This window comes from Mirounga angustirostris, unplaced genomic scaffold (assembly GCF_029215605.1).
Source record: "Mirounga angustirostris isolate CCGP_5_RB_7025 unplaced genomic scaffold, mMirAng1.0.hap1 SCAF_13, whole genome shotgun sequence".
NCBI lineage: Eukaryota > Metazoa > Chordata > Mammalia > Carnivora > Phocidae > Mirounga > Mirounga angustirostris.
The window spans coordinates 60,564,163-60,587,079 of NW_026991721.1; the positions used below are offsets into that span (position 1 = coordinate 60,564,163).

General features: G+C 49.7%; 1 protein-coding gene across 7 annotated transcripts in view; it reads left to right on the forward strand.

Annotated features, from left to right (window-relative positions):
- LOC123857404 (liprin-beta-2) overlaps positions 1-22,917 on the forward strand; it is a 176,925-nt gene that overhangs the window by 128,839 nt on the left and 25,169 nt on the right. For 6 of the 7 annotated variants that reach the window (XM_045894209.3, XM_045894210.3, XM_045894212.3 and 3 more), the window contains 7 exons: positions 7,801-7,983; positions 11,363-11,455; positions 15,457-15,568; positions 17,929-17,990; positions 18,969-19,044; positions 20,074-20,177; positions 21,936-22,003. In XM_045894209.3, coding sequence (XP_045750165.2) covers positions 7,801-7,983; positions 11,363-11,455; positions 15,457-15,568; positions 17,929-17,990; positions 18,969-19,044; positions 20,074-20,177; positions 21,936-22,003 — 698 coding nt within the window. The remainder of the gene's footprint in view (positions 1-7,800; positions 7,984-11,362; positions 11,456-15,456; positions 15,569-17,928; positions 17,991-18,968; positions 19,045-20,073; positions 20,178-21,935; positions 22,004-22,917) is intronic. The other variant, XM_045894213.3, reaches the window with a different exon arrangement.

The following is a 22,917-nucleotide window of genomic DNA, read 5'->3' on the forward strand; positions in this document are numbered from 1 at the left end:
AAGCAGAATTCAGTAAACTCTGAGAAGTCTTAAAGTGGTAGAGATAACTCAAAACCACTTAAATTTTTTTTTTTAAGATTTTATTTATTTATTTGAGAGAGAGAGAATGAGAGACAAAGAGCACTAGAGGGAAGAGGGTCAGAGGGAGAAGCAGACCCCCTTGCTGAGCAGGGAGCCTGATGTGGGACTCGATCCCGGGACTCCAGGACCACGACCCAAGCCGAAGGCAGTTGCCTAACCAACTGAGCCACCCAGGCGCCCCAAAACCACTTAAATTTTTAAAAAATGACTAAAGGTGGGAGGTTATTAGGTCACACAACTTGACACGTCTAGGGTTTCCAGGTGACCTCACGATGTCATTGAAATCAGCCTTAGTGTATGTCTTGGTTCTGCTTTAGCCTTATTCTCAGGAAGTCTCCCCGTGTGGTGACACAGATGGCCCCCAGCAGCTCTAGGTCCCACCAGCTGGGCAACCCCTGCAGAGAGAGAGTCTCTTTCTCAAAGGTCCAGTAGAAGCCCCAGGGTTGCCTCTCATTGGGCCACTTTGGGTCCACATGCCTGATTCTGAACTGTAGGGAGCATGTGGGTGGGTGTGAGTCCTTCTTACCAACCTGGGACAGCTGAGTTCCTTTCTGGAGAAGACAGGATGGAGGGAGAGCTCCCACTTCTGGGCCAAGTATAACAAAAGCAAGCAGTCATTTTGCTCTTTGCTTTATTTTTTCTTTTCTGAGGGATTATGTTTCAATCTGAATTTTTTGTTTTTGTTCCATTAGGCTATTCATGCCTGAGACAACATGGGCTCTGAGCCGCTGGCCTCAGTCCTGCCAGATAACAGCCCTTCCCAGTTGCTAGTACAAACATTAGGTTTCTATGTGGAGAAATTTTTTTAGGCTGTTCAACCTGTGATACTCCGTGAACAGCCACATGACCTGAAACGCAGTTCTCCTTCTTAGAACTGAACATAATCTTTGCTGGTGCGCTCAGAGGCTCTGCCACTATTTGCAGCTCTCTGGAGCACCAGAGTCTTAAAACCCCGGGGGTGCTGCCCACCACCCCGTTGTCATGTGCGTGGACATGTTCGAGGGGGGCACTTAGCTAAGATCACCAGAGGCTGCATTTACATGAATAAGGGGAATGCTGCTTCCCAGCCTGCACTGCTCCTGGGTTTTTTCCAGTGAGTATACTTAGCCCAAGGCCTCATGGCTTGTGGTTTGGAAAGGCAGGGTCTTTCTCTTTGTTTTGTTTGTTTTCTGGGATAGCTGGATCTGAAATTTCCTCTATGCAGTTCAGGCTTTATCCTCAAATTCTGTTTTGTTTCATGAAAATTAAAAAAGGATGCTGTTAACAAGAGCATTGCAGGCTGCTTTTTTCTGTCTGACTCTGATTCCCCCCTAAGCTTGTATCCTGCTGCCTGTAGAAAGTTACGGAAGTGATTCTAGATGGTTGTCTAGAAACCTGAGGACTTCGAGGTGCAGGTTTCTTGCCAAATCGAGACCATCCTGGCAGCTGGCCTTGCTTAGGAGTCTGTCAATGAGATGTGGGTGAAAACTGGGTTTTTTGTTTACCTTTCCTTGTGAGCCTTTTGCAGTGGTTCTGGGTCATTTCAGGAGACCCAAGCTTGGATTAATTAGGTTTACTCCTGAGAAGCAGGACTGCAGAGGAATGCTGCCATGGAAAGTAAATACCAGAATTAGGGGGATGGAACATAAAAGAGCTGGAGGCAAAGGGAAACCTCTGGATGGCACACCATATCACAGGCATGGCCTTCGGGAGGCATCTTCCTTCGAGAAGGGAGTCTGGTTTCCCTTAGCACTGGAGATGCAGGGGGTGCTGCAGCTGGATCCCTCTGTGGTGGGATCCAAGAGGTCTGCATGCAGTACCAGAGCATCCTGTAAAGAAGGGAGCAGGGATCCAGCAGGTCCTGGAAAACAGAGTCAGCCCAGTTAATCAGAGGTATACGCAAGTATGAAGAAGAGAACCAGGAAGAGTCTTTCGGATTTCTGGCAGAAAACAGAATGTCTTACAGCATGGGTGGTGGTGTCATCCTTCTTCCTTCCTGTGGTTAGTTAGCACCTCGGAAGGGAGGGATTCTGATTTCTGAGCTGGGGCAACCAGAGGGTTGGACTTGGAGCTCAGAGCAGGGGCTGAGAAGGTGGTATTTGCTCCAGCAAGAGCTGACCTGAGAAAGAAAATCTTACGGTTTTTATTTTATTTATTTTGTTTTATTTACTGATTTTTATTAGCATGGGCAATACACTCCAATGGTTCAAAAATTAAGGGTTCATAAAGGTATATGCAGCAAAAAGTCCCCTTCCAGGCCCCCCAAGCCCACCGTCAGGAACCACTGAGATCAGTTTGTTTGTATCCTCCCAGAGTTAAGCACGGACAAGCAAATTTATGTGGAGAGATACACACACACACACACACACACACATTCTCTCCCTCATTTTTTGTACACATGCACACTACTCTAGACCTCCTAATTTATTTATTATTTTTTAAGATTTTATTTATTTATTTGACAGACAGAGAGCACAAGCAGGAGAAGCAGCAGGGAGAGGAAGAAGCAGACTCCCCGCTGACCAAGGAGCCCAATGTGGGGCTCGATCCCAGGACCCTGAGATCATGACCTGAGCCAAAGGCAGATGCTTAATCGGCTGAGCCACTCAGGCACCCCTAGACCTTCTAATTTAGCACTTTGGGAGTTTATTTCATACCAAGTACATTTTTTAAAAAACGTATTTATATTTATATCTGCATATTATTTCATTATCTGACTGTACCCTAATTTGTTTGATCTATCTTCTTTTGATGGACATGTGATTTCCAAGTCTTTGTAATTACAAAGAACGCCTCTGTGCACCTGAAATTTTGACAGATATTTCCACGTTGTCCTGTGGAGCATAGAGATTATGTACCCATCAGTGGTGTGTAAATGCCAGCCCAGTATTAAACTGAGCATGAAGAAAGAGAAAGAAAAAGAACTAAGTAAAATTGTGAGCAAGTTTAACATGTAGGAAGGGGTAGGGAAGACCATGATTATGGGAGGTGCCCAATGGTTTCACATAGAAAAGAACCGTAAAGAAGAACTTTGATGGTTAGCGAAGCAGGAGTAATAAAGCCAGTTGAGGGTACAACACAGAGTGGCAATTAGAACCTCAGAAATGTCACCTGGAATTTATAATGCAGGACCCAAGAATGGGACACAGCTACAAAAGGGTCTGCCCTATGGGGGAGAAACAGACCTGTTAAGAGGGGAGGTGGGCCAGCCCTGGAGAGAAAGAAGTCTAAAAAATGCTGAGCCTGAGGAGGGACGCCCTGGAGCATAACACATGGGTCGGGAGAGTGAGAAGGCAGTGTCCCAGAAGTGTTGGGGTGCACCACATAGTCTCCCTGAGCCGAGGAGGAAGATAGGTGCACCCTGATACAGATCCCCAGACACATGGAGATGGGCAGGGGGCGGTGGTGGAGGGGGGCAGCTGTTTGCCTAGTTCCCAAAAATCTCCTCCAGCTAAACACTTAAGTATTGGCGAGGTTGGCTTTTGGTGCCCAAGCCTTTGCTTCTTTCTACCCAGGATGCTGGGAAGCTGCTGCTCGGGCTGTATGTTGCAGCAAAGGAGAGACTAGTTTATGAGGGCGCAGTGTCGGGTGCCTTGAGAGAGAGCGGCCGTTGTGCTGTGAGTCCATGAAATCGCGGGAGGGAGAGCCAGGCATAGACACACGTGCACCGCGGGCTTTGGCAAATCAGACCTTTGAAAGTTCAGACATAACACAGAAGATGATTCAAGAATATTGACTTTAAAAATAATGTGATTTCTGACTGCAGTCTCACAAATAATACCCACGAAAGGAGAAGCTTAGAGGCACGCAGGGAGAAACTAGTTTTCAAAGGGGCTCGTATAAAAGCTAGAAAGGACCAGACAGAGTGCACCTGCATGAGCAGCACCAGCAAGGGCAAGCCCCAAACAAAAGGAGGGTGCCAAGGATGGGAAAGAGACTTTTTGTTAAAGTTATGTTCTCCCGAAGAAGATCAAAGAGAGAATGGGCTCAATTCTCCCGATGCCTCTGGTGCAAAGAACTTAGGGCAGCGGTCCCCAAACTGCTTGCTGTAAATGAATTTTAAGGTATCAGGGAAATCGGTTGAGTTGCTAGCAAACTGGAAATGAACCATTATCTGCCTGCCCCTCCCTCCCCGCAATGGCAAAGTTAACCTAGGTTCTGTGACATTTAGTCTGTTGAGGCTGGAGTTGACCCTATGATGGTTTGTGGGAGGCTAGGAGATGAAGTAGGGATTGTGTTTGTTAAGAGCGAGTTACATCAGCTTGACCTTGCGTGTTGGGCCAGGAAGGCATCGTGTAGGATAGACAGGGTAAACGCACACTTTGAGAGGCATTGCACACACACTGCTCAGGGAGTCTTGTGGGTGAGCTGGAGGAAAATAGGATGGATGCTAAGATAGGTACCCAGGTGATAATAGCACCTAGAGACTATCTCTAGGAGGGTTTATTATAGAGGGTGATAGTCCTCTGCCCTCAGCCCTCCTGCCTATTTAACATTTTTAATGTATACTGTGGAAGCTGATCTAGAAGGTCTTGAAGCTCTGATGATGTGAAGCCAAAGAAAAGTCAACTGGATCAGCTGACATTGGGATTCATAAAAACCTGCATAGACTGGAGCAATCGCTAGGTGGGCGGAAAAGGGTAAAAGAGGTCAGAAGAACCCAAGTCATCGAAAATCACTAACGGTAGGGAAAGAAACACTTCGCTTGAAGACAGGAATATGCCTGTGATTTGACCAGGAAGAGGACCCTGAGGAAGAGAGGTGCCCCTCGTGGTGGAGACAGAGCTTGTCTGCCAGGAGGCAGGGGGCAGGAATGAATGGGGTGATGAAATCAGACAGCAGGTCTAGACTCTTCATTTGAGAGTCTTAATAATAGAGGGAACAAAAGAAGAAAGAGGGCAGTGAAATTCTAGAAGCTTCTATAAGAGAGACAAGCAGGTCTAAAGACAAGAGCAGGGCCAGTGCACAAGGGACTAAATAAAGATTCTGGAAAAGAGTGGCCAATAAGGTGAGCATGCCGGGGAGTGCAGAGCCACTGGGCCTTTTTTGTCCACAATCAATATCATGGGCCTTAACTGTGTCCCATGACTGTTAGGTGTTTTCCGTTGCTCTCCCAGTTCCTTTCCTATGGCTCGAACACTTGGCAAAGGAGAAGTTGGGGTCGGGGGGAGGCGAACTCACATCTATCAGGTGCACCCTGTGTGCCAGGCCCCGTGCCAGGTGCTTCACCTAGGGCTCACTTGATTAACCCCTCACGGTAACCCTCTGAGAGAGACTCTCGTTTTCACAGAAGTGAAAATGAGTCTGCATGAGTCTTCAGCCTGCACACTCGCCTGCGTCATGCCCGTGCTCACCGTGGCCTAGCTGCCCATAACAGGCTGACCTCCCTCTTTGGGGAGGTAAAGGCTCATCATTACCTTGAGGGATTGCTTTTGGCTCCATCCTTGATTAACCTGCCATCCTTCCTTCTGCCCCAGGGCTCTTGGTTAGAGGGTTAGATGTAAAATTTTTTTAAAAATTACCTCCATGCTAATGAATCGCCAGGTGCATCTACCCCCTCCTTAGTATTGCTTTTATCCACACCTACCTTTCCTCTTCTCATGCCTCATAGTGACCATTCTAAATCTGTGCCCCCTGTTTCACTGCTGTGTCCTTTGAGAAAGCAACCTTGCCTGCTTTACAGAGATCAAGGCCATTGGGAAGATCTCCTTCACCTTGCTGTTGCTCGTCTAAAGACTGCCTGGACCCTCAGCATTCCCTTTGTGCTTAGCAAATACCCAAACTGGGCTGCTAATTCCAGCACCTTTCCTCCCTCTTAATTCCTCCTGTCCAGCTTCTTGGTCCTCATAGTAGTCTTGGAACCTACCTGCTAAGTGGTTAAAGTACCAAAAGACTTTGAGACTTCTCAGAAGAAAAAGCATGAACAAACTGAAGGTAGACCACCTTTCCCCATTGACCACCTCCCAGTGGTGGCCAAGTCCATGGGCAGTAGAGACAGAGCTGGCCTCTGATGCCTAGTGGCTCAGGCTAGTCAGGCGGGAATCCTCTAGCTCTGTCAGGCATATGTCCTAAGTCAGCAAGGGGTCTGGAAGCCAGTGGCACATGGAGAACAGGCCAAGTCAGAGCCCAGTGTCTGCACTGGGACTGTGGATAAGAACGCAGAGGGCAGGTGTGGCCCCAGCCCATTGGCGCCTGGCCCATCAGGGTGCAGGGACCAGTAACTGTGGGGCTGGGTGGAGGTCTGAGCTCCAGGGCACTGAAGCCCATAAGGGTCACCTTGATTGCTCAGCCCAGTCTCTGGTCTTGGTAGGAAGGTGCCTTGTTCGACAGACGGTCCTGGGGGAAGACAACCGGAGCTGTGTGGGGACCAGTTGAGGGGGGCTGGCTCACAGGGAGAGTGGCTACGGGGCCAGGGGCCTGCTTCTGCCGGCCAAGACTGCAGCGCAGCCCTCGGTCCAAATGGCACCAGCAGAGAGGAGAGCAGGTGCGTCAGCTTGGTGCCCTCTCAGCCCCGAACTGCCACTCACACCCCGTTTCCCGTCTACACTGGAGAAGGGGATTTACAAAACAAGGTATGGGTGGGAGTTGTTCTTCTTAGACACCATTGTCATTGGTGAGGATGGACAATTTCCTTCTAGCACACCTGGGCGGTTCCCATGGTGCCCGCGGCAGACCCCAGTACCAGACGCCGGTGCTTAGAGTATCAATTAAGGGGGGCGGGGAGACCTAAGCAGTTTCATTGGCTGCCACCCCATCCACCCAGGTCTCTGCTCTGTTGCCAAGTGTTTCCTTAAGTCCACATCTCCGTGCCAGAGGCAGCTCATAGCTTCCCGCAAACTCTCAGGGTTCTTGCTGCCAGAAGTGGGACCATCATCTACCACGTTACCCAGGCTCATGGCTCGCTTTCTCCTTTACTCCCACCCCTGGGCAAGGAGTCCGGCATGTGCCTGCTTGACATCACGTAGACTCATGCCATCCCTTCCTCTTGACCCCAGCAGAACTAGGCCCTCTACTCCCTGGAATCCCTGTGTTTTCTGGGTGGTGGCCCTTTCAGCCTGTCGTGATGACTTGTGTGTCTCTCCCCACTCACCTGTGAGCACCTAGTTACTGTGGCCGTGGGCATCTGCACGGTGCCTAAGTATCTATGGGGCAGAAAAGGGAGAGCCCGGTAGAGCTGCTAGCAAGTGCAATTCACAGTTGAGTAGCTATGAAGTCCGGGGATTGCAGTTATTTTTTAAAATTGCCATAAAAGGCCAAAATGTTCTTGAGGCTACAAAGGAGTCTGGTTTGGAGTGGGAGGTGAAGGAGTAAGGTTTGGTATAGGGTGTGAGGGAGAGTTTAGGTGGCCGTGTTAGCATCGTAAGTGTGGTGTGTGCTTGTGGGGGTGGGGCTGGCACCTGTAGCGTGTGTAAGAGGGGACGGGTCTGCATGCATGCCCCTCTCTGCTGTGGCCAGGCCCTGTGCCTCAGTGTTGGCACGCAAGTGTGGCCCCCCAGTGGGGCACTATGGAGCTGCTGGGGGGTTGTTCAAGCTGCAAGACAGCCCCGTTGATGGGACAGGTCTCAGGAAAAATGCCATGTCTTTTGGTTCCTGTGCAGAAAGTGGGTGGTCACCCCTGGGGGCCACCTGCTGCTCGCCCTCTGCATGCTTCCTTCTTTCTGGGTCGCTCTGGTGAGGAGCTTTGTGTCTGAGAGCTGACTGACCCTGAGTGCCTTTTCTCCTTTCTCTTCCTTCCTACAGTCAGTTCTGAATGTGATCAGTGAGCTGCAGGAGCAGATGTGTAGGCTGCAGCTGGACATCCACAGGCAGATCCAAGAGCGCCTCTTACTCAGTAGGGGCTACCCAGAGGAGGTGGCGCCCGGTGACGGTGCTGCCGAGCCCCCGCCCTGCAGCCAGGATTGTGCCTGTTGGGAGGGGTCACCTGTAGGAACCACACTTAAGTATATCAGAGCATGTGGGGGGGGGGGCATTTCATGGATGGAGGGGCTGGGGTTTCTCCTAACCACAAGTGCGTGCAGTGGCTTAACATGGCTTTGTTGTTACCTCTGGGCTGAGCTCTGTGACCCTCACTGACCAGGGTCTGAGCAGGTGAGGCCAACCCTCGGACAGGTGGTGGCACTCGTCTTCCTTGGCTGGGAATGAGGTGTGTCAGATGCCCTGAGGGATGGGGCATTCATGCCAAAGGAAACCTCCAGAGTCCCCTTCCCAGGTGTCATTCAGATACCAGTTCTCCTCCTGGGCTGGGAGATTGATTAAAGTTCCAATTTTTTAAAGATTTTGTTTATTTGAGAGTGAGAGAGAGAGAGAGCACAAGCAGGGTTTGGGTGGGGGGAGAGTCAGAGGGAGAAGCAGGTCCCCTGCTGAGCAGGGAGCCTGATACAGGGCTGGAGCCTGATACAGGGCTTGATCCCAGGACCCTGGGATCATGACTTGAGCTGAAGGCAAATGCTTAACTGACTAAGCCACCCAGGCACCCCAGGATTTTTTTTTTTTTAAGAAAACATAGCATCATGAAAGAATCCTTTCAAGTTTATTTTTAAAGAAGTTGATCCGCAGTGAGAAAATAGAACACAAGTTTCCATTTGCTGTGACAGTGAGGTCATGATCTGAATGTCTAGGAAAAATTTCCCACATAATCACATTAGAGGGCTTTCACAACCTCTGGGCCCTCTGGGGTGTATCTGACTGATGTCCTGGACTTGGCCCTCCCACTGGTGAGACTGGGTCCCGTGTACCCTGGCTGGGCCTGGTGATAGAAGCTGCATGGAGATCACCTGTGCCCCCAAGGCCTGCTGTCGAAGAGGACTTGAAAGCCTGAGGGAAGGTCAACGTCACAGTAGCCCTGAGTACTGCAGAGGGTCTGCCTCGGCTCTGTGGGAAGTTACCACGATCCATACTCAACTGTGGAACATGTGGAAACTCTACCCAGACTCAGGCATTAGGGGAGGAGCTTGGGGGCAGGGGGATTGAGGTTGGGGGGAGATTTCCTCCTACATTAAATAAAATGATAAGAGGGGAAAAAAATGAGAGTCCAGATATAAGTGTGCATTTGGATAGGGAAGTGCTGAGAAGGTTCTGGGCCTGCCCCATGTTGAGTGGGTCACCCCAGAAAGATGTCTAAAAGAGGCTAAAATTTGCACTAGTGTTTATAGCCGCTGATGGGCAGCAGACAACCTAGAAAGAGGAGGATGTGCCGAAGAGGTCACCAGAGCCTGGCCGTGTCGTGCTCTATGTCCCCTGGAGGCGGCCTCTCAGGCAGGGCCAGAAATGTGCTCCCCAAACCATCCTGGATCAGCTGCAAGTCCCACCAGGCCTTAAAGTCTAATGCTGCAGGTCATGGGTGCAATGATTTTAGCTTGGAAGACATTTTTTTAAAAGGGCATCAACAAATGTTTTCCTTAGCTGTAAGAAAATCTTGATGAATTACCCTACAAAATTCAAGGGTAAGCAGTGTAACTTTTAGGCGGATGGTCTCAGCTCTAGGCCAGTTAAATGCTGAACTGAATTTCACATGTTCGTTCATCAGGAAGTAATGCATACTTACTGTGTGCCAGAAAGGAGCAACACAGAACACAGACTTGGAGTTAGCCAACTCCTCAAGGAGTTCACGGCTTCGGGGGAGAACTAGCCCTTAGCAAGCCTACCAGTAAATGTCCGATTGCAAATGATGTAGGAGAGTTCCAGGGTGCCCCGTGGGAGTGTAGCCAGGGGGCCTGATGAAGTGTGGAGGCCTGAAGGATCGGCGGGGATTAACCCAGCAGACAGCTCCAGACAAGAGGGAGCCGTGTGTATGAAGGCCCACGTCGAAAGGGGAACTAAAAAGTAGCCAGTGTGGCTGGTGCGTCACCGGGGGGAGGGTAATTCAGGCTGGGCAGTGCTGGCAAGAGCTTATGAGTTTTGAGGAGCAGGGGAATGCCAGGATCAGAGGTGTGCTTTCATCGTGTTGTTCCCCTGGGTGCTATGGGGGTCAGGGGCTCCAAGAAGGACAAGATGACAGGAGCAGGCCCTGGAGAGACTGCCTGGGCTGTGGACAAGAGCTGCTAGGTCAGAGTTGGGGAGAAAGGAGAGATTCCTTTCCCTGGAGGTAGAATTAGCAAGGCTTGGGGATGCATTAATCAGTGAGGGAGAGCAAGGTGCCAAGGATGGGCCCCAGGTTTCTGGCACAGGCGGGTAGGTGTATGGAGATGCCATTTAGTGGCACGGGAATGTCTACAAGGGGGAATTAAGTGTTCCATCTGGGCCACGACCGTCGTGAGATGCCTGCGTGGAGGTGTTAAGTAGGGAGTCTCTGGAAATCTGGAGTTCAGAAAGTCTGGAAGTGATGACTTTCAGGCTAACTTTTCTGATAGGAACCAGTCAGCAGGACCAATTGTCCGTTAAAGGAGCCTTGGTTTGGGACAAGGGTACTTAACAGTGTCATCTTTGCTAAAGGGGTAGTTTGGAGAGCAAGGGCCCTGTAGTCAGAAGAAACAGACTTGATTCACCATGGGCAAGTTGTTCAACGATCCCTTCCTCATTCAGCAACCTTCAGTTGCTCCCTACTGGCCAAAGAATGGCATCCAAGCTCCTTATAGCCTCATCCAGAGCCTTCCCAGTAGGGCCTCACCTTATCTCTCTGGCCTCACTTCCCACTGCATGCCACCCATCCTCTGCCCCAGTCCAACAGCCCATCTCCCTTTCTGCCTCCTGCGTCTGCCTTCTGCTGGGATGCCTTCTCCCTCCTTCCTTTCTTCAAGTGGACCCATTCCCCTGCCCTGGAATGCTCAGACTGGCTCTATATTTGGCATTTGGCCTCTTAGTGTTTTCTGTCCTGTTGGTTATCCCTTCCTCTCTGGAGCCTTCCAGGGTCACACGCCCCCCTTCCAGGTTCCTCGACCTCCCAGCACAGAGAGATGCTCCCACCTAGCCTGCTTCCTGCTACTTTGTGTGAAGCTGCCTCATTTTTGCATCTTTGTTGCTCTCGCTCACACATCCTACCTGTCCTGGCCCCCACACCCTTGTGCATGATCTGGGCACACCCCACAGAGGACATGGATGTCAGAAAGGGACAGGCAGAGCAGGTTCTAAAAATAAGAACGTTTTCTCTTCCTGTGCCTGAAACTCCCTGGCTTCTGTTTTCTAATGGCCCAAACAGCTTTTCCTGAAACAGGACTATGGTTCAAGATTCGAACTGCAGTGCGGAGCATGACGCAGGTGCTCCTGCCCTTGGCATCCTCTGCATGAACCTAACCAGGGTTGTAGGTCCAGGGACTGTCGTGCTCTGTCACCATCAGAACTCTGTTTTTCTCCCTCATCCTTCTAGGAGTTACTGCAAGAGCTCAAGCACCTCAAAATCAAGGTGGAAGAGTTGGAGAATGAACGGAATCAGTATGAGTGGAAGCTGAAGGCCACTAAGGTACGAGGTGGTTCTGATGCTTTCAGAGAGTCGCTGAGGTCCACTGGGGAGGGTCTGTGTTCAAGCTCGGGGTTTGCCAAAGCCTGAGCTGGAAACACGCAGATTGACCCTAATGTGCACACACAGACAGCTTTGATCCAGAAGGCTCTTCACATAGGGAGAGCCCCCTGGGATTAGGCGCTGCTGGAGTAGCTGAGTCTCCTTCCTCTTGCTGTGCTCCATAGCACCCCTAGGCTGGCGTGGGACCAGGAAGGGGCTGTGAGCAAGTGAGAAGTCTTAAGGCAGATGAACGCCAATGTTATACTGGCTGCATCATTTTAAAAGTAGCAGTCCCCTTAACACTGTTTTTAAGTAATGTTTTTAAAGTAGACATGCTTTATTTTTAGCCTTGAATGCGTATTTTATATATATATAAATATACTTTATTGTTTTAACTAAGTCATGTTTCTATTGAACTGGGGGGTGGGGGGAAGAAACAGCCTTGGAGAAGCATTCCTGGGCGAGGGAGCCTCTGAACGCACATCTAGTATTTCACTAAGGTCTCTGCAGCGCCACCCAGAGGTGTTACCAGATTTTCATGTTTACTTCTTACTAGAGTTTTAAAAAATCCTTAAGAATATTCTTCACTTCTAGTTTGTAATTTTATTTTTTTCTGTAAGTTAACTTTTAATGACCATAAAAACAGTACTCATTATAGGGGATTTTTAAGTCATAAAAAATGAATAAAGATCACTTCTTCCCCCCCACCCCCGCCCCAGGAGCTACCATTTTTAGTATTTCCTTCTAGGAATTTCTCTTTGTGTCATGCTGTTAAAATTCTGAACATGATACTGAGATGTCTGCATAACCTGTTGTACAGAATGATTTTCTTCACCATTGTACGGATGAGGAAGCTGAGGCACAGAGCAGCTGAGTAACTTTCCCAAAATCTTACCAAGTCAGCACCAAACCCGCTTATCTACAGCCCTATTTTTATCTAAGGGTATCCTCGTATGTACGGTGCTTCCATTACTGTTCCAGGAGCAGTGGTTTTCTCAAAGAGCTCAGAACTTTCCGTCACAGGGTTCCACTCAAGCGAGTCCTGTCTCCGAGACGCCTCCGAAGTTGTACACATCGCCCATTAGGAAACCAGATGACTCTTCTTAGATCGCCAAAGCTCTTTGCCTTGACATATAGACCTTTGAGATACGACAGGTTATTTAGTAACTCCCAGGTGTGGGGCACCCTCCCGCGTGCCGGAACGCATCAAGTCTTTACCCGCTTTTTCTCGTTTTATCCATAAAATAAGCTAGTGAGGTCTATGAGTTTACTATCCTCATTTTAGTGGTAAGAAAACCAAGGCTCAGAGTGGCCATGATGAGGTTCCAGTCTGGATCTGTGTCATTCCAAAAACCACGCTCTTTTCCCTGTAAAATCCTGATTCCCTATGGTAAAAACCTGTACCGCTCTTGAAAGTTCTCTTCAGTTATCTGTGTAAAGCTTGTCAGTCCCTGCAGGCCATTCATTTTCCAGTGCAGCAGCAGCAGGGCATGCTCCCTGGGCTTAACGAGGCCGAGGATTTGCAGAGAGCTGGGGCGCCCCTCTGCCTGGCGCCAGTTTGCATGCCTTTGCCTTGGATCTCTTGCCACACAGCTGCGGCCTCAGCGGCCGTGGCAGGAGCATCCTTTGCCCTCGTAGTCAGGTAGAGAGCCTGTGGGCTGTTGTGGACTAGACTCCCCAGCTATGGGGACACCTGTCATTTCTGGCCCGTTCTGTGGAAATTGACACATGGGAGGTTGGGCCCAGGCACTTAATCTGTAGGGTTTTAAGTGATGACCTCCCCCAGAGGCAGGCCTCTGAGAGAAGAGACCTCCTTGTGCCAGGTGCTGGGCTCTGCTTCCGTGGGCCCACATCACTGACGTTCACCCTGGGTCCCACAGACGAGCACTGGGCATCTGGGCATCCAGATTCCTAACAGAGACCAGCTCTCACTCTGACTGCAAAGAAAGAGGAAAATGGTTGTGGGAGGTACAAGAAGGATTAGGAAACTGTCTTCTAAGAATAGTATGGTCCTTGTAGGAATGAGAGGAGTTTGGGACTGCAGGTCTCAAGGCTGAGGTTTTCAGAAGCCACTGACCCCGTTAGTGGTCAGCCATGGGCAGCGAGGCCCTCAGTGAGCTGTGGAAAGCTGCCGCGTGGCTGTGGGTCTCAGAAAGCCGTTTGACGTAGCGGGGCTTGGCTCCCTGGCCTCTGTGGGTCGGTACCACCGAGCAGAGGGGCAGTGCTCCATAGGACACTTTGGAGTAAGGAGATCCTACCTCCTTGTTCTTTACATGGTCATCTCTTTCCCATTTGGGGGATATCAGGGAAGGTTTACTCAGGGACCCTGAAGTGGGCTCAGGGAGCCCCTGCCCCCTAATAGTGGCCCCCATGTGTGCTAGTAACTCTGAAGCATGCAGGCCGCAGTGGGTAGCAGTCGGCTGTAGCAGTCGGCTTCGGAGCAGGTGGGGTTTGCATCCTGGGCACTGGTCCTGGTGTCTACCCAGAAGCAACATGCAGGGATATTGCTTCTTCCCGTGGTTTCCTGTGAGGAGTGAGTGAGGTTTGATGTAAGAAATCAGCGAGCACAGGGGCAGAGTGGGCGCTCCGTCAGAGTGTCCTGAAACCGAACGCAAGGCCTGTTGGGCAGAGGGGCCACCAACAGGCTCAACAGGCTCAGGGCTCGTCTGGTTACTTGAAATTGTTCGAGGTTAACTCCGGCCTATGTAGGGAAGGACGGCCCACTGCGTAACCTTGAGGCATGATGGGGGATGTGGCTGGGCTCCCCCACAGGAAGGGATGGCCAGAGGACAGGGCTCTGCTGTGTGTTGACAGGCTCCGGAGTTAGTCCTCACCCCCTTTCTTTGGTTGGATACTCAGAGAACTAGCTGGTTATCCACAAGGAAAGGAATATGATGAGAGGAGCCACAGTATCTCCTTGATTGGAGCATCTAGTGTCTACCAAGCATTAGGCTAATTTGTCCGTGACCATTATCTTACTTACTCTTCACCACAGCCCTATGAGGTAAATGCTATTTTCCCCGTTTCATAGATGAGGCAAGACTCGGAAAGGTTAACTTGCCTAAGATCATCCAACCAGGAAATGAGAGAATCCGAGTTTGGCTCCAAAGCCATTGTGCTCCGTAGGATGGGACCAACACAGTTCTGATCTTCTCATGAGTATGAGAAGGCGTGGACAATCACACCTACTGTTCTGTGTGAAATTTAACCTGCTCTGCTTAGTAGAGATGTGGGAACCACCCACTACAACGGTCCATGTACGTCTGTGTATGAATGTATGTATGCGGGTTTGTGGCTGTACTTACATGCTTTATTTGCAACAGTGTATCTGCTCAGCATATCTAGTATTTCACTAAGAAATGAAATGGGCATGAGGGTGAGCATGCGCAGGTGCCTGGAGGCTGGGCAGGGGCCCTGCCTATGCATGATGGGTGGGATAGTACTTGCAGGAGGAACTCTTGGCTTACTCCTTGTCTACCAGTAGTGGTTTGATTTCCACTATCCTTCCTGTACGGGCTGGGAAAATGAAAGATGCGTGCACTTGTCACAGTGATGTACATACATGCTATTGAATGAATCTCTCGGGAGAAGGAAGACCACAGCCAGAAAGAGAATATCCATCAGCAGCCCTCCCATTGCACACCATCCCAGCTTGTCAGGCCTCCGGGAGGATTGGGACTCAGAGGGCAGGGAAGGGGAAGAGCCTGGTCAGGAAGGAGGATGCAGGTGACCAGCCCAAGCTGTGGGCAGGGCCAGATTGACCAGGAAAAATGAGTGCCTTGGGCAGAGCTCCCTGTTGTGGGGAGGGCAGTAAGCGCCTCCCACTGCCCATCCCTGACACCTCTGCTCCTGACTTCCCGCAGGTTCTAGGACCCATTGGTCCTGGGCTGTGAATGACTTGAGGTCTCCATCACAGTCTGGTAGTCCCTCTGAGCTCCCGGGGATCTCTGTTGCTCTTTCAGGCTGAGGTCGCCCAGCTGCAAGAGCAGGTGGCCCTGAAGGATGCAGAAATTGAGCGTCTGCACAGCCAGCTCTCCCGGACTGCAGCCCTCCACAGTGACCATGCAGAGAAAGGTAACCGGCTAGGCTATGATAGGATGTGCTTGCCCCTGGGCCCCAAGCATGTGTGTCCATGAGTGCATATGTGTATGCCTGTGTGGGTAGGCATGCTGATGTGCGCGTGTGTCCTGTGTGTGTAAACATGTCCTAGTGAACAGATGCACATGGGTGTGTGTGCGCATGCGTGTGCATGAACGGGCCTATAAAGCACAGCTCTGTTGTAGACTCATTGCCATGAACTTCTCACATGTAGTCTGGTCACTGAGCTTTGTGCAGCTACCTCTGGAGCTCTTCTTTCACTTGGTTGAAAGGACTTGTTTTGTGTCATCCCCACAGGGGAGGCTTTAGTGATTCACTCACTTAATGAATGTCCGCCTGATACTCATACAAGGCCCTGAGGTCACAGAAACAAAGCAGTTATTTTTCATCCTTTAGATCTCAACTTCAGTGTTACCCCTCAGAAAGACCTATTCTGGCCACCCTACCTCAAGGAGGTGGCCCTCCCCCCCAGTCCTATTTTTCTCTAACTTGGCATTCTTCTTATTTCCGTCCTAGCACTTAACATGTATCAGGGCTGCATTGGGGGAAGTCTCTTGGTGTAGCCTGTTGTCCTCACTGTGGGGCCACGCCTGTGTCTATTCTCTTCAAGACCAGATCCCACAGAGCTTCACACAGCATTCAGCCGTGGTAGGCTCCTAAGAAATACTGAGTAAATGAAAGGATGGTGAATTGACCGTGATAAGTTAAAGTCTGCTGATTAAAAAGGGGAGGATGAATCTTCAAATCCTCTTATTTATACCTGTTTAATATCTACAGCTCTTCACCTGGTGTACAAAATGATCACACACCTTCCGACTTCTCCTCCTAACCCCAGGCTACAGAACAATGCTGGAGGAGGTTCTGTAGCCCTGGAGATTGGCCCCACTGCCAGGTCCCCAGTCAGCCTTAGCGCTGCTTCGCTTAGGTCCCTGGCTGGGGTGGGGAAGCCATGCAGCCCTGAAGGAATGACTCAGGCTAGAGAAGGAAATTAGTGGCCCATATGTTCATCCCTCCCCCAGCCTTCCTCAGTGTCTTCCGAAGCCTTTGAGCGCATCCCCTACCTGCCAAGGCTCAAGGTGGAGCCTGGGGCCCCCTAAGATAGCCTAGCGTCTCTGTGGTGCTTAACCTGAACAGAATGCTTTCTGTGCCCTGACTCTAGGCCAGGCAGCCTTCCCCTGCCACCCTATGCTTCTCTACAGTCCAGGCCTTCTAGTCCATCATCAAATAACTCTTGGAGCTGGTCCTTTGAATATTTGCTGCTCAAGTTGGGTTCTGCCCAAAGCACTGAGGTTTGCCAGTCTTCACATGGAGCTTACCACCCTCCTCCCACAAATGGGAGAGCTGCAGAGCTGATCTTGAGCTGCCAAGAGCCTAAGATAGTGAGCAGGCACTCTGTACTTGGCTCTGAAAATGAATCCCTATGCCTATTTACACAAAGTCCATAAATTTACCCTTCCTCTTCTTGTTGTAAGTGGGATGCCTGTACTTTGGTTCCTTTGTCTCCTGCGCTTTGCTTGCAGTAATCAGTTTAGGAATGGGGATAGGTCCTTGTTTTGAAACTCCAGCTATGTGACAGTCCCTAGGCCTAAATATTTAGAATGACCTTCAGCTCCTTTAGGCACTGGCCTTTGGCCCTGCAGACCAGTTGGGGAAGAAATCAAGAGTCCCTGTTTGGCCCAGAGTGAGAGCAGGCCATGGGTTGTCCACCACAGATGGACACAGGTACCTTGGCCCACAGGGAAATTCTATACGTTTATGAAATAAGATAGTTTTCCTTAACTGTAGAGTTTGTTTTAATATATTTATAGATGTGTCTAAACATTTGTTAGTCAGTTCTGACTATACCCTTTTAAATTAAGCCAAGTACCCAGATCTTTTACATAATCATTCTTTTCTCATCTTCATTCAGCTGTAGACTTTTTTTTTCTTCTTATTTTAAATTCACCTTTGCTACAATCCATGGGACTGTATTTCTCCAAAACTAGTTGGCAGCCCAGGTGCATGCCCACTGAAGTAATCAGTGATAAATGTCTGTATTCTTCAGAGATGTTGATTTTGAAAGATTTTGGGGTTCTTCTGTGTCACCTTTGAGTAAATGGTATTTTGATTTTTCCCCACTAATGTCTATAAAGAGAAGATAAAATACTAAGCTCATTCATTCGTTTAGCAGTCCAACAAATGTTTAATGAGACTGACGATTGCTGGACATCATCACAGGCTCTTAAAGAAGTAAAAGAGCCCGTGTGCGATTTATTCACAAGGAAAGTGTCAGCACTTAGCATGTAGGGATGGCTATCTGTGTTTACATAATTCTTCCTATACCTAAATTCTTTTAGACCAAGAAATTCAACGTCTGAAAATGGGGATGGAAACTTTGCTTGTTGCCAATGAGGATAAGGTAAGGGCAGCCCTGTTCTTCCTCTGCTGACATCTCCGGCTGTTCGGTCCCTACTGGTCTCTGATATTCTGGGCAGGGCCATGCCCAACAGGCCACTGACCCAGGGCTGTGTCAGGAGAATGGCTTCTGCCTCTTAGAGACTGAGCCTCAGCCACCTGTTTTTGGCCTTGATGCCTGGGAACTTGCCTAAGTGAAATCTCCCAGAGGCAGATTAAAGTAGTACCTGTTTGTGCTGGTGTGGGGAAAAAAAATACCACCACGGTTATTGCCAACATCATAACTGCTGTTTAGGCTCCTGGAAAAACTTGACAACAGTGCACCAGTCTCCTATGTGCACAGTCTGGTGGTAGACTCATCACGGAGACACTAGGCAACATGTGATGTGCTTAACCTCCTGCCTTCTGTCCTTCACATCTGATTCCTGCATAATCCTAGAGTAGCCTTTTCTTTAACTAGAGAGCACCTACCTGGGACAAACATCAGCTCTGAGGACCACAGCCCTGCATCTTATAGATGAGACTGAGATTCAGTGTACTTGAGGAGTTTTGTCCAAGGTCAGGTAACAGTAGGTATTGGAGCCAGGGTTCACCCCCTAGGCTGTCTAATGCCAAAATCTGTGTGGCCTCCCAAGCCCCCAGACCTTGGCTGAAAGAAATAATCTCCTCTGGGAATTCTATCTGTCTCGAAAGGAATCTCAGACTCCCCAGGAACAGGTGAGGGTACTGGATACACACGCCAGCTTTATTTTAATCTTTCTTTGTGTGTAACTCCAGAGGACAATAGTTGAACCGGGAGACAGATTTCTAAGGCTACCTCAGGAGGGTAGGGAGATAGTGAGCTTCCTGATCCAGAAATGTGTTCCTTAGGTTCCATGTAGCATCTCTTCTCAGTGTGCCCAGAACATAGTGTGGGCCCCACATGAAATCCTCGGAAGAGCCAGCAGTGGTGTTCATGTATAGTGTGTTCTCACTGTGACAGGACCGTCGGATAGAGGAGCTCACAGGGCTGCTAAACCAGTACCGACAGGTGAAGGAGAGGATGATGGCAACTCAAGGTGAGGGCAAGGAGGGTTCTGCCGTTTTCTCCCAGAGGTATTCCATTGACTGCATTAAACCCAGGGGCATTTCACCAGAAGGTTCTTCATCTTCATTTGGAGAAGATCCTCTGCTGGAGAATGGAGCTGGTTAGACTGTCCTGGATGGAGGGAAATTGGTAGCTGTTGATTTCTAGAAACTATGTCTGATGATAGTCCCGAGCTCCCAGGGACTAAGCAGATCATCAAGAAAATAAAGCCATCCGTGCGAGCTCTTGGGAATCCCCATGCTTGGATTCCCAGTATACCCCTTAGGGGCAGTGAATGCAGTCAAACCTCGACCAAAAATCAGTTCCATACCCTCATGGGGGATTAGAGCTTGTCCACCTCCTGAAGAATCTAAAAGCTCCCCCAGCAGATTCTCAGGGACTCAGGGAGCCTTGCTTGAGTCCCTGGGTGCCGGGGTTCCTCAGAAGGCACAGGGCAGGGAGAGCTGTCCGTGTTTCATATTGGCAGCCCGGGCTGAACGCACCGCGCATGCAGTGTTAGTGTTCATATGAGCACAGCAGTCCGTATGCCAGGCTGCCTGCCTTATCCTTCATGCCATTGACCTGGGCTCCTATCACAGTCTGGGAAAGCAGCTGCTTCACAGGAGGGGCCCGATCTGAGGGTATTCAGAGATCTCTCATTCTGGCTGAGCTTCTGCTGGCCCTACACACATATCACTGCCCTGTTCTCCCTCTTCCTTTGGTGTTTGGGGTCAAGTCAGAGCCTGATTGCTTGTGGCCAAGGAATGAGAAGGTTGGGGAGGAATACTAGGGGTTGCCTTCTTGCTGTTCCACACATGAACTTTGCCCTTGAGATGACCTTCATGGTCATGACAGCCCTTCTTCTGATGCCCTGAAGAATCTTATGAGTCACACTCTTAATGTACCTTTATATATTCCTTAGGCTTCCTTAATGAAGGAGAAAGACTTAGAATTTTGCATAATTACAGATTTCTGAACAACTCCGCGGTAGTGATCCCCCCTTCTGCATTAATGCTTCCAGGGCCTTCCGAAAGAACTCTCTCAATCAATGAAGAAGAACTTGAGGGAAGTTTCAGAAAGTGGAACACTGCGAATAAAGGCCCTGAAGAATTACTTAAACCAGAGGTGCTATGTTTCATCCATGCTGTGGGGTTTTGGCAGGCCCTAGGAGCTTACACTGAGCTTGGGGGAGGATCTAATCAGGTACCTGTCAGGTATAAATCTTGACAGGTGAGACATTAAATGGATGGAGTGACCCCCAAGGCCTTGGGGAGAACATTGTGGGTAGAAAGGGATCCAGGCACTGGCCTGTGTTCTGACTGGGAGGGGCAGCATCATGGATACTGGACTTGCAAGGATAGGAATTAATCAGTCCAGTTCCTTGTTTCTTTTTGTCTTTCCTCAAAGGTGGTTTCATTTTATTTCCCCCATTTCTCCAGTGTCTGTAATAGTGCCCGATGCCCAGGAGAGTGCAGATATTTGTCAAATGGATGAATGTGTCTTGCTTGTTGAGGGGTATAAATTCAACTATTACAGGAATCCATTCCTATTTCAGACACCCCCTCCAGCCCCTATAACCAGCAGACAGATTTTCTTTCTCTTACATGAATCACTCTGCGTTTAGACTAGATACAAATAAGCAAATAAACTCATAGATCCAGATCTCAAGGGGAGAAGGGGCTTTGGCCCAGGATGTAAAAGGTTCATGAAACTCTGGAATGGCCAAACTGAAGAGGATCTTAGGGGTCTAGCTCAACTCTTTTAATTAAGGGAGGAGCAAAAATGTCACCAAGTGTCCCAGTTATCAAGTCAGACAAACATTACAGATTGCTGACAATATTATGGAAGCAATGATTGACACTCAGTACCTCTGTGTGGTCACTGTGATGAGCACTGTCCATGGCTCTCACCTCATTTCTCCCCATGACACCCTCATGGGATTCTTATTTTATTGTGAAGCTGAGGTTCAGAGAGGGTAATTAACCTGCTTTAGGTCACACAGCAGCTAGATGGCAGAACCTGGAATTGGACCCACATCTATCTGACCAAAAAGCCCAGGCTTTTAACAACTATATTATAATGCCGGGGTTTTCCTGACAGTAGATCAAAAAGGTATTTACTAGGCTCTAGAGAAAAGGTCATCTTTGCACTTCGTACTGAAAACATCAAACTGTGTCCTCCTTAGATGCCACCATTAGCTCATGGTCCACCTGTAATGCTCTTCCCTTTTTGTCTTCTCACTAAGCCCATTCTCATTTCTCAAGTGTTCTCCCCTCTGAAGCCCTCTTCTGAAGCATCCCTCCCTCTCCTCCATCCCTATATTGCCTTATTGGTATCAGTACCGTTAAGAATGTCTACTCTGATCTTTTATCCTAATTGTCTGCCTGTCTGCTGTGGGGAGCACTTACCCCACACCCAGCACGGGGCCTGGCAGGCCGTGGAGGTTGCTCATGTTTGTTAAGTGAATATATCAATTCTAGTGCTTCTTGTTGCAAGCACCAGAAATGGACCCTGGCTAACCTACGCCAAGAAGGCACGTTTTTGAAAGGGTGCGTGATGGCTTCCACATGAAAGGAAAAGCTGAAGAAACCAGCTCAGAAAGGGCAGGAGCAGCAGGGTCCCCAGGGGTTCAGGTGTCAGGACTCTACTGCAGAGATATGGACATAGGTCTGGGGAGGAAGGGCAGGTTGGCCCAGGTTTCCAGTACTCCTTTCTCCTGGGCATCCGGAAAGAGCAAGGCACCTGTATTGACACAGCCGTTGTGGCTGAACCTCGGGGAGGAAGTGGAACTCCTCAAGGGGAGTTGTCCAGAGAAGGAGAAAGGATGGTAGGTGGTCTTCAGACAGTAACTGTCGCCTACAGTGATGTCTGTTTCTGGTGCAGATGCCTCCAAGATGTAGCTCTCCCACCGTGGGGCCACCTCCACTACCACAGAAATCACTGGAAACCAGGTAGGGGTCCTGATCATGTGCCCAGAGCTGCTGCTCCCTCAGCCCACCCTTGGGGCTCCTGCATGGCAGGGACTGGCCATGCATGGTGAGCACAGCCACATGTCCTGGGCACATCTCCCCTTCCATTGAGCAGCCCTCCAGGCCCTGGCAGTGGCCAGTGTGGCCCAGGCCGTGGAGCAGTCACGAACCGTGCCTATCTCCCCTGGCCACAGGAGGGTTCCCCTTCCCATGGGCTAAGGGTCTGGCCATTGTCACTGAGAAAAGACCTGGCCAGGGGTTGGAGCCTCAAAGGAGAGGTGGCTGCAGGTCATCTGTGCCAGCCAGGGGCTCCTAGGGGCTGGGAGCATCCCATGACATAGGTCTCATTTTCATCAGCCCCCTCTTGAAAGTCCTTCCTGCTCTCAGGAGTCCTAGAGCCCTGTGATAGTCCCAGCTCCCCAGAGAGAGCCATTTCTCCTACAGAGAGGTTGGTCCAATTGCTTTGGGGAAACTTCACATGGCAATGAGCTCATAATGGGCTGGTCTGTGAGGTCACCTGGCTGCCACCTGTCTGGTTCCCTCTAAAATGAACCTATTTCTAGCTCCCTATGTCAGCAATTTAGAACACACTTCCAAGTGGGCCCCATGTCGTGGAGATATAGAGGCTCCCACTGCCAAGAGCAGACTGTCTTTCAGGGAGGGTGTCTGGGGAAATTGGCCATAAGTATGATGGAAGCTTCTCCAGAATGGTGCTGAGGCTCCAGAACCTACGTGCTCAGGACCCAACTTTCTAGACAGCCATTGTTTCCATCAGCCTTTAGCCCTAGAGAAAAATGTCAGTGTCAAAGACAGCAATTGGCAGTTTTGCACAATAAGAAATTTAGTTTATGAGTTCACTCAGGAGGAAGTCAACACTGATTAACTCACACTGACCA